This window comes from Gavialis gangeticus, unplaced genomic scaffold, assembly GCF_001723915.1.
Source record: "Gavialis gangeticus isolate Ggan-Ray unplaced genomic scaffold, GavGan_comp1, whole genome shotgun sequence".
Taxonomy (NCBI): Eukaryota; Metazoa; Chordata; order Crocodylia; family Gavialidae; genus Gavialis; species Gavialis gangeticus.
The window spans coordinates 92,632,024-92,646,289 of record NW_017729025.1 but is presented as its reverse complement, the minus strand read 5'-3'; the positions used below and the strand labels follow the sequence as shown (position 1 = coordinate 92,646,289).

The window sequence follows — 14,266 nt, the reverse complement described above, 5'->3', positions numbered from 1 at the left end:
CCCCCCCCCCCCAACTTGAAAAGCCGCACATCATAAAACTCGCTCATAATTTCAATATTTCAGATTATTATTTTTCCAGAATTGCAGCATTTTACTTTTATGTAATAGGCAATGCTTATTCATGATAGGCAAGAATAGTTTCTTGCCTGCAGTACAGTCTAAGCACTAATGAAAGCAGTTGTTTCCCAGGAAACTGAAGTTGCTTTTACAATGACGTGCAGTGACATTTCATCCAATTGCCTATTTACCTTCTCAGCAATCAGGAGGCTGAATACAGGCAGGTGAAAAGCTGGGTGTTACTATTCCATTTGATAAACTGTGCTGAAGAAAAAAAAGTGTGAGGGACCACTAGGTTTCCCATCCTGCAAGCCTCTTGGAGTCAAAGGATAGCAGTACATCTAGTCAAAAAGGGAAGGAAGTTTTCCATTCCTAAAGTACCATAAAACAAAGGAAACGGGAGTGTGTCGATTTTTATTTATAGTACTTTTGAAGGGAACTGGGGAGTAAAATTAGGAAATTAAGTGTCTGTGCTACTTGTGCAGACCCTAGTGTTTCTGTAAGTTTTCCTGATTGGCGTTATGTCTCCTCCCCCAGGCTTCCTTTGTGATTTAGTAACGAACTATCAAATACAATACTTACAATCCTCTCACCTCTTTCTTTTACTCCCAAATGGAAAAGCAATATGGATGATACATTAATCTGAACTAAACAGCAAGCATTATATTGTTACAGATTAATTTAAACCCAGTATTACATATAGATGTATTATAGCTGGAGCCGACAGAATCACCTATACTTCAAGATCCTGTTCTCAGTCAGCCGAGATTGTGTTTTCAGATTGTCTCAGACAATCCCTGCAATTACTACTTGCAACTGCTATGGGCTATTGCAGTGTCAGGATTTGGAGCAAATACCAGGCACGTCATCTCATCTGTGCTGTCAATGTACCCCTCCAACACTAGAATGCAGGTGTAATGAGAGCCAGGCCGGAAGTTTTATGAAAATGAATTAATGTGTGCGAAACATTGGCATACTAGAGCAGGGGTTGTCAACTATCTAGTCAGGGGGTTGGACTACATGACCTCCTGCCATCCCTTCCAACCCTAATTTTCTATGATTCTATGTTTCAGTGCTTCGGCAGGCCGTCTCCCAGCGCAGCTGATCAATATAGCACTTTTAACTGAAAATGGAAAATCCACAACCTATCTTCTTGGCAAAGGTTCTTCCTCCCTGCTCCAGGCTCTTGGGGCTGCACCTTTCTTCCTGTATAGCCCTTCTGCCCTCATTCTAATTGGATGATTTCTAACCAAAGAACAAATTCTAGATTGAAGAAACTCTTTAGCAATAAAGCTTTCTTCAATGGTATTAAATGGTATATTCATATACTTTAAATCTTCAGCAGAACTAAACCTAATAGATTTACATTAGGTAGGAACACCAGAAGGTGAAATATTTCTGGAAAAAAGAAACCAGGTGACAAGTTTTCCATTGGGTCAGAACCTTTCCCCTGGTCTTGAAATTGGGACATAACATATAGTAAGAAAAAGGTAGGCAGGAGAGACATGTAGGGGAGAAAGACAAAAGACTCCATACTTCCTTAAATGAGAATATAAACAAACTTTTAAGGAGCAACTACTTGTAGCATCTTCCTGAAGGATGTTTCTGTGGACAAACAAAGGGAATCCATGTAATGTCTTTTTCATAGGATGACCAAAGAGCAGATTTGCAAAATTTTCCCTGAAGTGACCAAGTCCATGTTCTGCCCCAGAATATCTGATAAGGAAGATGGATCTGATAGCTTAGCTATACATGCTGACTAAGAAATCTAGATACAATTGAGTGGCCGACTCACTCCTGCATTTATAATGCCATTTACCACTGATAATACATGCCAAGGAATTGTGAAATGTCATGAGTTCAAGTCTCAGCTATCCTGTTTAAATTAAAAAAAAAGAGGAACTGAACTAACTCAATATACTAAGGCCAATTTATCTTGGTCAGGTTGGAGAATTTTGTGTAAATTCTCACAGAGAATGAAGAGGGCATCTGTAACAGGCAATGGGTTTTGTTGTAATACTTACAGTTTAAATGTGTTCATGTTGTAGTAGTGCTGCATGTCTTCATTTCCCTGACTAACTTGTACAGGGTGCAAGAGGGGGACAAAGGTGGGGTTTAAGGGACACTGAGGCCAGAGTTACCTGGCCTACCTGACAAAAGACCTATTCATCAATGAAAATTTGAAGATGCTTGTTGATGATGATGATGCTCAGGAGAAGTTCAGGGAAGCTGAAGGAGATGAGCATCACAATGGATGGAACAGCCTGAAAAAACAGGGAGTCAACCTGGGATCTGGAGAATCTGAAGAGAATTCAAGAGAAACAACTTTGCTTCTCTGAGGTGCTTTGGTGCTGCGAAGACTGGAGAGAGAACATTTAAGCTAACTTAGGAGTGCTCAGGGCTGTGCAGCCTGGACCGGGGACAGAGGGACTGCTTAATCCTTTGAAGGGGGCAGGGTTGTCTTGATCCGTGGTCTTTGCCCTCAACTAAATGCCTTTGCTCAAGTAGGTAAAAAGTCCTTCTCTTAGGAGCTGAACTGGAAGCTAGCTCCCTGAGGCAGGGCTATAGATAGCCAGGGAGAGTTCAAGGACCAAAAGGTTAGGAGTTACTCCAAAAGCCATGCCTGAGCTGGCTTCAGGGCATACTCAGGGATACCAGACAAGGTTGGTGGTCCCGAGCAGGGGGGAATCCACGACAGAAGCTTTACTGAATTTGACACACAAAAGCCACACTGTCAGATTCACACAGACTGATGCAGGAACAGGTCTTGAGATGGACACCATGACTTTCTTGGCCAATTAAGGGTAACAAAAATAACTGCCACTTCCTCTTCTAATATTTGGAAGTGTGACAAAGAAATTACATGAAGGGAGAGAAAGAGGGACGCTCATTGCTGATTTGTCTATCTGGCACCCAGAGAATCACTTCCCAATGATTTTGCCTGCTTTTCTGAACCCAGAAGTTCTAACTGGATGTGTCTGACTTTTTAAGGGTAGCTTACTTCCATAGATCTTCAGCTGGAGCACTATTTTCTTCAGGGATGATTCTTAGTTGCCTACTGATATGGGCTTTGCTCATGTGTTTTTATGTTCAGTGTCCCTTTTACATTAGTTGCCCTGATACAAGCCAAAGGACCTTCCACCCAAGTAACAAACAAACAAACACACACACACAATTGAGCATTTCAGTTTGAAACTGCTTCTATCTCCTTGGTGTGTGGGTGTGTCATGAACACCGTGTTTGCTTGAATCAGGACTTACTTTCCTTAGCTGATGGTGGAAGTCCTGAAGTGCCACAGTGACCATAATTTGTTTTTAAAAGGTCCTTGGGAGCCTCCCTTGCCATGACCGTATTTTCTTACACAATATGATGCCTCAGATGCATTTCTGCACCCTGAAAGGCTGGCACTGGGGAGGGCTTTTTTTGGGATCAATATCCAGGGATACACTATTACAATGGCCTCCTTTCTCCACCAGCTGAAGGACAATCTTTACTTTCGTTTGTATCTCGTTTCTATGTTCCAGCAAATAATTCCTGAAGCTCCTTTACTTGCAGCCTTGCAAATGCCATAATTTCTATGCACAAAACCAAAGTCCTCAGAACTCTTGGACACGTATCACCTCAGGGATCAGTTCCTGGATTTTGCCAATTTTTTTCTGTATAGGACGAAAGGCTCTTTCTGCTTCTCTCTCGACTCACAGGTCATTGGCTCTTCAGCAGACAAATCAGCCAGCTCTTAGATTTTATGAACCCACATACCTAAAGGACTGGGAATCCACTCCAAAGTCATTTTTCATAAGGATCTTATCAGAATTTCTTCTGAACCAAGTTATACATAAAGAGACCATAAGTGTGCTCAGACTCCACATCATGGTTATTAGCTACAACCAGCAGCTTTGATCAATCACCATGCAAGCACAGGCAATATACTGAAGACAATATTTTAAAAAAATGGAGTGGAGTTTCTCTCCTACAAGACAGATGTGTCCAGAGGGAAGGGGGAAGAGAAGCAGGATGATGGGTTGGGAGGCTTTGAGATATATTCACAAAGAATGCCTCATTGTGGAAGACAGGGCCTCAACCCCAGACACTCTATAGGACTGATCTGGTCTAGCAGGGATCTGTCTGGAGAAGTTTCTGTTTGTGTGGGGAGACGAAGCAATGCAGAAGCCCCAGTAAGCCAACTGGGCAGATGTGCTCTCTCTTACAAAGTGAGGGTCTGAAAGCTGAGAACAACTGGTTTCCCTTTTGTGGTACCCAAAGGGTGTAAAGTCCCTTTCCAGACAGAACACAATGACTTTTTAATTATTGAGTTCATCCTAGAGTCATTCTGATACAAGAGGAAACAAGTGGAGAGAATAAGCTTCGAACGCAAGACAACGCCAGAAAAATTCATCCCCTAATAACATGTCACTAGGCAAAATGATTACTGCTCACTCTGGGCCCAAATTTGGTTTTAAACCCTAGAATAGTAACCAGACTAGGTGGAAGAGGCAGAACTGCTGGTCTACCTACATGGGCAGAACCAGGGATGCTTCAAGGAGCATGTAGGTAGCACAGCTAAGCACTGGAGCTCTGCATATGAATCTGAGATGCCTTTGTTATCTGCAGAAAGAAAAAAAAGTGCTGCCCAGAATGTCATGGATTTTGGGAGAAGTCAGAATTGAGAAAGCTCTGGGAGGTATCATACACAAAATTCACATATCTGGTCAAAATAAAAGACTGAAATAAAAAGTTATGCTCTTAAATGCGAGAGTAATTAGGACCACCTGACTACATCCAATTATCCTACAAAGCAGAAGCAGATAGCCGTAGACATTAGCTTGTCACCATAGGAACAAGAATGAATGGCTTTTTTCCTATCTTTAATACACTGGTGATTTTCATACAAGTGAGACCACATCATTCATCTTAAAAACATCCATCAACCTATACAACTGTCTATTTATTTTAGAACCTAATGCAAAAAGGCCTTTTCTTCAGACATTCTCCTTGTACTTGCTCTGGTTTCCATCTTGATAGCCTTTCTATATTCCTCCCTTGGGATTCCCTGTCCTGCTGGGACACCTTCCAGAATTTCAGAAGTGCTGGTGGAAGGCTCCTGGAACATATTTATTTAAAGAAGTGCCTGGGGATCCGATTCCTGACCATCCCAATTCCTGAGCCAACAATTGTGCTTTCTGCCATGCCACACATAAAGGAGGCATGATCCAGGGAGGGGGGATTAGACTCCAAACTGCCCTTTCTACTTGCCAGTGCAGGGGGAGCCCAGGATTATGATCTAGGGTCCTCTGCATGCCAAGGTGAAAGCTGGTGCCCACAGGTCGGTGCTGTGGCCCACAATCACCTGATCATCTGGTGCAGCCCTGGACTGCACCAGTGCCAGTTTGAGACCCCGTTTTGGTGCCAAAAGATAATTAGCTGATTGTCAACCTGGGCCACATGTTCAATTTAAGGGATCATACACACCAGCCATAAAGCGGTCTGCATTTTATTCATAGAACATTTCATGTGTGGTTTACCATTTTATGGCACATTATAGAGGGTGCACGTGTAGCACCCTTGCCACTTTTTGCTGCAATTATCATAGATTTCATAGACATTAGGGGCTGGAAGGGACCTCACAAGATCATCAAGGCCAGACCCCCTGCCATAGGCAGGAAGTCTGCTGGGGTCAAATCATCCCAGCAAGATAAGCATCCAAAGGCATTCTGACTGAGTCCAGAGTACGCGCTTACACCACCTCTGGGGGGAGTCTGTTCCAAACCCTGGACACCTGGACTGTAAAAAAGTTTTTCCTTATGTCCAGTCTAAAATTGGCCTTCCAAAAGTTTGGAGCCTTCAGATCTTGTTATACCTTGGGGAGCCCTGGTGAACAACTCTTGTCCCAGATCCTGGTGCACACCTCTTACATACTTATAGGCTGCCCCCAAGTCCCCCCGAGCCTTCTCTTCTCCAGGCTGAAGAGTCCGATGTCTCTCAGCCTCTTCTAGTAAGGTTTACTCACTTAGCCTTTGATCATGAGGGTGGCTCTCCTTTGGACACAGTACTCCAGCTGCAGCTTCACTAAGGCCAAGTAAAGGGGGAGGGCGACGTCCCTGGTTTTGCTTGAGATGCATCGGTGGATGCATGCCAGAGTTTGGTTTGCTTTGCTGGCTACGGCATTGCATTGGTGGCTCATGTTCATCTTGTGGTCAATCAAGACTCCCAAGTCTCTTTCAGCTGTGGTGCTAGTGAGCGTAGCACTACTGAGCTTATAACTATGATGCTGGTTTTTCCTCCCAAAGTGGAGCACCCTGCACTTCAAATCCAGATCATTTATGAAGAAGTTAAAGAGTACTGGCCCAAGTACTGAGCCCTGAGGGACACCACTGGTTGCCTTGTGCCATGTTGATTTGCTCCCATCAACTAATTTTCTTTGTGTCCAACCCCAGAGCCAGTTCACCAGCCATTGGTCCGTAAAATGATCAAGGCCACAGTTCTCCAGCTTAACCATGAGGACATCATGGGAGACCAGGTTAAAGGCTTTCCTGAAATCCAGGTATATGACATCAACCTCATCTTGGCTGAGGCTGCATGCTCCCGATGCATGGTCATTATGGGAGACTTCAACCTCTCTGACATCTCACGGGAACAGCACACAATTAAATTCTTCTTGGTTGGGACGTCTGTAATAGACTCCTACAATTATATCCCCTTCCCCATGCTCTCCCTGTATTTCAACCCAAAGGCTCTCAAGATGCCCTCCTTGGATGCTAAACTCAATTTGAAGGGAAGTGTACTGTTCCTTCACGTAGAGAGCTACATCTCCAGCCCTCTTCCCAACACGGTCTCTCCTGTACAAGGTAAAGCCTTCTATACCTATGGACCAGTCACAGGTAGAGTCCCACCACCAGCGTTTCCTCTAAGCTGTGTGGTGTGTGCAACCGCACAGGTGCGCCTGGCAGTGTGGCATGAATGAGCCTGTGTGGCTGCGCATGCCCTGCAGTTTCCAGGGAATGCTGCTCAGCCGGTCTCCGTTATCCCTACAAGATCATAATCTTTGTCGCTCAGGAGAAGGGCCAGTTCCTCTTGCTTGTTTCCCAAATTCCTGGCATTTGTGTACAGGCAGCTGAGTATGCCATGGGAAGCCCTGGGCTTCCTTGTGTACTGGGATATGATCTTTCCTTGGGCTGCCATCAGAGTAGGTTCCCTTGGGCTACCTAACCTGTTAATACTGTGGCTGACATGACTTGGGCTAGAACTATTAATTGACTGACCATCCCCCACTGATCCTAGTTTAAATCCCTGTCAAGTAAGTCAGCCATTTTAATTGTTACATAAATGTAACACATGGAGGGGGAGCACCAAAGTTTTGTCAGCAGCTCTTGTCATCTGTTCCCCCTTGCTTCAGATTCTTTATCTCTTTTCAGATCTCATCTGAAGGTATCTTTCCCCCACTGCCTGCAATTCTGTCTCAGGCCTGCTGATTATATATTTTTTATTTTCTCACTTAATATTAAATGGTTTCAAGGTATAGTTTGCAGGAAAGATGTTATACTAAATAGTGCTGCAAAGGGCAGCAGTAAAAAAAAACCCATACTTGAAATTTACTTTCACACACTTCAAAAATTATACCCTTCTAGGAACCTTCTGCACTTGGAGACAATGTATTCTTCTCTTCCTTTCTGGTGTTAGGGATTCAAATGTACTTTAAAACATGAAAAAATAAGCATGCTGGGTCTCAGTAAGGGCTGGCTCATTTTCACCAGGCCTGAGTACATGGTGGTTAAGAACTTCTCTCTCTCAACCAAGGTGCTTTCCTTTGAGGGTACAGTGCAGAAATCCAGAACATATTAAAGTCCAAACATGCGAGTTCCATTCCCTTAGCTTTAATTTTTTAAAACACTCAAAGGCCAAAATCATCCCTAGAGTAACAGTACTGGATTTCAGCAGGGTTATGCTGGAGATTAATTCTGGGACCCAAGTGAAGACCAAATTAAAATAGCATGTGTTGGCAGAAGTGCGTAGGAATCCTGAATAGGTGGTCTGTATTATGCCTAGATGCTGGTGCTATCAGTTCCTCACTTTAATAAGTGCTAAATTTAGTCAAGCTAGTCTAAAAATTAAAACCCAGACAAACAACTGCTTGTATCCAACATTTTAAACTCCTCATTGGCCTCCTACAGATGAGGAAATGGAATAGTAGCCAACAGCTATGATATGATATTTATGGCTGCGTTTAAAAAAAATTGCAAAAGGATTTTTGAGCAACAGGGATGGGAGAAGAGCTCTTAAGAAGGCCATGCAAAAGCAAGCTCTACAAGTTGTTTGTGCACCTCCTCTTCCATATCTGATCTCATAGTATCTCTGGGCAACTCCAGCAATTGCTTGGATTAAAAAAGTGTTATGAAAGCATCTTCATTTTGAGCTGCCTTTAATACGGGGCGGGCAATTATTTCAGGCAGAGGGCTGCTTACTGAGTTTTGGCCACATGATAGGCAGCCAGGGGCAGATAAGTATTAATTTTCTAAATTTTTTTAGGGGTCATGCAGGCCAGATAGAATGGCCTGGTCGGCCACATCCAGCCCATGGGCCACATTTTGGCCACCCCTGCTTTAATACAATAAATATAGTCATCTCCTTTTCATTTTTCTCTTCTACCAGTTCTGCCTGCCTCTGCCTTGCACATACTTTTCTACCAAATAGCTGCTTCCTCTTTTTATACTTCTCCATACATCATCTACCATCTCCTGATGTTCCTCTCCCTTCTCCCACTTCAAGCTACTTATTCACATGGTTGTTTTCTTTCTTTCTGTCTCTGCTCTACCCTTCCCTGGATATTCCTTTCTTTCAGGCGGTACTTGGATCCTCTTATCAAGTACATTCCATGAGCCCTTAGAGGCAGCTAAGCTGTTTTTTCTACTGTGCAGATGGCTATCTAGTGGCCTACTCTGCAATAAGCCACTAGATTTTTCTTTACCATTAAGAGTTTGGGCACTGTGAGAAAAGCTAGAGACAAGACGAGGCTGCCACCATATGATCTATGTGCAGACCAGTTTCAGCACTGCTGCACACAAAGGGTGTCTATAAACTCGCTTGGTGTGGGGGTGGGGATGCGTTTTAATTAGAGTGGCTCCTGAAAGTTGCTCCAGTTAATATGTGACAGTACCATGTATATTCAGTGTCTGGCATTTCAAAATCGCCATGGGGGCACTTTAACTAAAGCTTGTTAGACAAGTTTTAGTTAAAGCGCCCCTGTTGCCCTTTTGAAACGCGGGGCGCTATAAACATGTGACCATGAGGCACGCTGCAGCATTCCCATTAGAATGCATCAGAGCACATGTATAGGCACGTAAGGATGGTGCCTCTAACAGTAAATCGGCACTGATCAGCACTTGAAAAGCATAAAAACTGCCAACAGATTTGGGTGTACCTAAGGCCTTATGGCCCCTAAACAAGGAACATTACCAGCTGAGCCAAAATGAGATACAATAGCCAAAGGGAAGATATTTGGCTACATTAATAAACTCTAATAAACTCCAGGCAACTCCATACATGAAAGTTTCTTTTTCCTTGATTTGTTTCCAGTGTGTGATCTTAAGGACTTTATTTGTTTCAAAACAGCTAAGCAAGTTCCATCACATACACTGACTCAACAGGAACTGTCTTTTAAGGAAGCACTCAAGCAGAGCCATCTTTGAAAGAGTTTTACAACCTATAAAGGGACACTTAATTGAACCAACCATTTAAACCACAAAGCAAAGAGAAAAAACAAAACTACACAAAGGCAATGCAGGGGATGTTTATACCACAGTTAATCCAGACTAAGCACAGTCATGCAGGAAAGATTCACGGGGTAAAGGGTCAGTATATCCAAAATCCAAGAGAGAAGACTTTCAACTGCACTGCAATAAGTTTACAAAGCCAAAAATTCCTTTGGCAGAACTGTACTTAAACAGCAGCAGGTAAGCAACTGGAAAATGAACATTAATGACCTCCCTTAAGACCAGACAACACACTTTGTCCAGTGTCCATATTTGTTAGATTATGTGACTTGGATACTATCTTCCGTTTTAACATGCAGATCTGCCACGAGACTATAAAAGAAAACCAGAAGAAAAGGAGAGAAGCCAACTAAAAACATCAGTGGAAAAGGAGAGGAAAAAGAGGAACTAAAATAAGATTCAAAAGGGCTATTAGTAGCTGTGATGGGAGTGATGGAGATGGGCACTAGGCCATATTCCCAGGGATTTGGGACAGGACACGTCCCTAAGATGCAGACTATTAAAATATTTCTTGGCAGGGTTAAATTCATTCAGTTAATTTGTAATAAACTCAGAGCATTTACTTATACTCAAATAACCTCAACTGCAGCCACATGCACTCAAGAGACTCTTATAAAGCCCTTCAGCAAGTGATATGAAGCAGCAGCAGTTTTTCTACGTAGAAATTTGGCTACAGTTTACATCTATCAATGAAAACAGAGAGTGATTTAATTCTATTACAGCAGCATGCAAAACATGCCCAGTGCTCTACATACATTCAAGACAACAGTTTCTATTGTTAAGGAACAAAAATACAGTTTCTTTTATGTCCCCAGTGCAAGGGCTATTCTTCTTTATGGAGACCGAATTCAGAAGTCTGACAAATATGTACTTCCCTTGGCATTCCAGGTGGCTTCTGGTTCCTGAAAATTCTGTAAATGCTTAAAATGAGCTATAGAGAAGACAGAACATTTTAAACACCTTGCGGTGTCCTTTCCCTCCTGAAATGTGTACAAAGATAAGCTAACTTACACAATTCTACTTGTACATTTATTTTTCATTTTACAAACATCTTAAGACACTTCTATACAAAAATTAGAAATAGGCCCAGTACTTCAGTCAGATATAGACTAAAGAGCAACTGCCTTGAAGACTTGCAAAAGGTTTTCCTGATTCCAGACCAAAATATTAGAAATCTCATGAGACCACATAACAAAGCTGTCAACTGGGGCCAAACAAACAAACAAAAACCAACAACAAACAATAACAACAACAACATCTCAAAAATAGGTTCCTTATGCAGGGGAATTTCAAATTGACAAAATTCAGATCTCACTCATTTCCCATAGGCCCCTGGAAACTGAAAGGAATTTAGACAGAAATGTCTACTTTTAATGATCTCTAATAAAACCAATATGCAGTGTTACGAGTTAATATAATAATTTTAATATGGCATTAATATATTAAAATACCAAAACTTAAAACCAAAAATATGATTCTGGTATTACAGTGTCTTTGAACACATGGAAAATAAACAGGCAGCCATAAATAAAGAGCTGAATAAAAGACAAAAGCCCTCTCTCCTTCACAAGCCAAGTAACTGAAGATATTGATCACAGGGCAGTGGTTCCAAAACAGCAGAGCACTTGATGGTGACCAGCTGACAGCTGCTGCTCACTTGTTACTAACTGTGCTTTTTATAGATGTTAAAAAAATTACACTCAAGATAAAAAACACACATACTCTAACATGTTATTTTTCCATCTATACCACTTTTGTAGTGCCTACAGAAGTGCAATGAGAAATAGGAGTTCATGTAACAGCGATTGAGCTGAAAGGTGTCCACAAAAATCAGACAGATGTACTCTCCAGTAAAGCATAATTCTTGCTCTGAAAGAATTTGAGTGTGCCTGCTCTAAAATTCTAACAGGTCCTAGGACACAAACCTGCTTGGAGTCAGATAGCTAGTAGACATGTCCCCTTCCATCAGAAATACAAGACGGGACAAAGGAACTTCTCTTGGGAAAAAAAGTCATGAACAAGATTAACCTACTGTTTCCATATTCATTTTTAAAAGGATAAATCTATTTTATGACAATGAATCTTACCTTTATAATCTTTTCAACTCCAGAGGAACAGATCATATAGGTGTGAGGATTAAATCGGACTTGGTTTACAATTGACCGATGACCTTTCAAAACCATAAAGGCACCATTAACAACCCTGCCGATTCCACCTAGAAAAACAAAAGAAAAAAAACCCACAGCTGATTTGGAACATAAGTGTATTTAACAATATACTTTAATGCTATTCTGTAATAAGTTTAAAGCCTAGACTGATAACAGAATACTAACCTGGTATATAAAGTTAATAAAGAGAAAAGAAAACCAAAAGGTAGGGCAGGATGGTTCTGTTTGTGATTATGGGCCAGATACTATTTCACTAATTAGGCATTTCAATGTGATCCTATTCCACCCATCTGGAGTACCCAAAAAAAAACATTTGTGCGAAAGGAGAACAGGTCTTCCTCTTTGTTGTCCTTTGTGATCTAAGCTTAAGCTTGAGAAAAGGGCATGTTACAAAAGAAGAACCCTTAATAGTTTTTCAGGGACTCAAGCAGGGTGGGAATAGTCACACTTAAGTGCCCCTTATATGTCCAAGCAGCGGAATGGGAACTGGCCCCAAATTGACAGTAAATTTGCACTGGGAGGAGACTCTAATCTCCGTAATCCTAAATGGATGCTAGAGGCTCTGGATCCCAGTATGACAAATGTGTATGCATGTCAAAGAAATGTAACACATTTGGCAAGAAACTGTTTAAGCCACTAATGGCAGAGCCTGAGGCTGATAAAAAAAAAAAAAAAGTGTACAGAGGCTATTGGCTCCATAATTTATGCGCTTCATTGTGTCAGAGATGGAATAAAAGTTGCAAGGAATCTTCTGGGCAATGACATTAACAAGAATATTGTCCTGCAGTGTGTTACTGAAATGACCTCTTCTTGGCTGATACACGGGAATTCAATGATAGGCTTCCAGATTTAACAGCATGAACTGCTATGGGTTAAGCTACAAAGCCCAGAGTATGTAACCAAGTGCTGTAATAACTCATATCCTCTAGATCAAGGCTGTGCAACTGGAAGTCCACAGGTGGTTAAAACTGCATCCCACAGGGCTTGTTAGTATGGCTGCTGGAACTGCTGTGTTGGTGAAACTCTGAAGCCCCAAGGGAGTGAACACCACCCTCTGCTTGTCCCCTCACCTCCCACCCCCTTGCTTACTGCTGAATTCAGGGTTTTTCCATCACTGTTGGAGGTGGATCATTCAGCCTGGGAGAATCTTGCAAGCTGGATTCAGCCCACAGTGTCAAATGAGTTGGACACCACTGCTCTAAATTGTGCAGCAGGGTACCTATAACACATACTCACCTGTCCTTTTTACATCAAGTTCTTGCCCCCGAGGCAGAGGAATTAAAAACACATGGCATTTACATAAAAGGGAGCACCAGAAAACTATTGCAGTTTCCGTATTACCATTTGTGACTGGTATCCAGGTTGTAGCCATATTGGTCTAGAGGCAAAAGGAATCAAAACTTGTGGTAGAGGTGATTAGACCAACCAGATTTTTGCAAAAAAGTCTTTAATTGTAAGCTTTTGGGCACAGGCACCCTTCTTCAGTTCATATATATGAAGAAGTTCATATAAGTTAGCACAGGCAGGCAGGCAGGCAGGCAGGCAGGCAGGCAGGCAGGTGCTTGTGCCCAAAAGCTTGCAATTAAAGACTTTTTTGCAAAAATCTAGCTGGTCTAATAAAAGATATCACCTCTACAACAAGTTCTGATTCCTTGCATTTGTGACTCACACTTAAGGAGCTCCTTGTGTTTCATCTTATTAGTTCTGTTTTCCAAACCCACATGACTACAAGTATATCCCTGAAATATGGAAGATATCATAATTAGCTGTTTGGAAATGTAAACTTCATTGCTAAAGAGGAAATAAGCAAAATTCAACTCCCTGCTTGGCATTTGACACCTTCAGAGAAGAAACCTGCTGGAGTTTTATCTCTGCCTAATCTGCATATACATAGAGGAACTTATTCACAAATGGTCTTTGAGACCCAGGGGAACCCCAGCATCCTTTACCTCCCCTGTGCAAGATGAAGTTTCTTTTTTACCTTGAAGAACTTTTACAATCTTTGAATTCTCCTCTGCCTGACTCTGTTTGGACCTGAAAGCTTGCAAAGAGTTTTGTTTTCCCCCATTTTAGACACTGCATGTATGAAGAACCAACATGTATTTATATACAGATATAATGTTTGAAAAAGATGCACACTTACATATTCAAATGCACATGCCATGATGAAGAACAGGAATGAAAGTGGCACTGATATGAAGAAAAAAGCATACTGGCGGTGGAAGTAGGGGACAGGGACAAAGGAGGAGTATACCTCCCTGACCTGAGCTTGTA

General features: G+C 42.0%; 1 protein-coding gene across 1 annotated transcript in view; it reads right to left on the bottom strand.

The window, feature by feature from the left end:
- DCAF5 (DDB1 and CUL4 associated factor 5) overlaps positions 1-14,266 on the bottom strand; it is a 132,927-nt gene that overhangs the window by 3,107 nt on the left and 115,554 nt on the right. Inside the window, exon 8 of the mRNA XM_019519167.1 lies at positions 11,912-12,039. Coding sequence (XP_019374712.1) covers positions 11,912-12,039 — 128 coding nt within the window. The remainder of the gene's footprint in view (positions 1-11,911; positions 12,040-14,266) is intronic.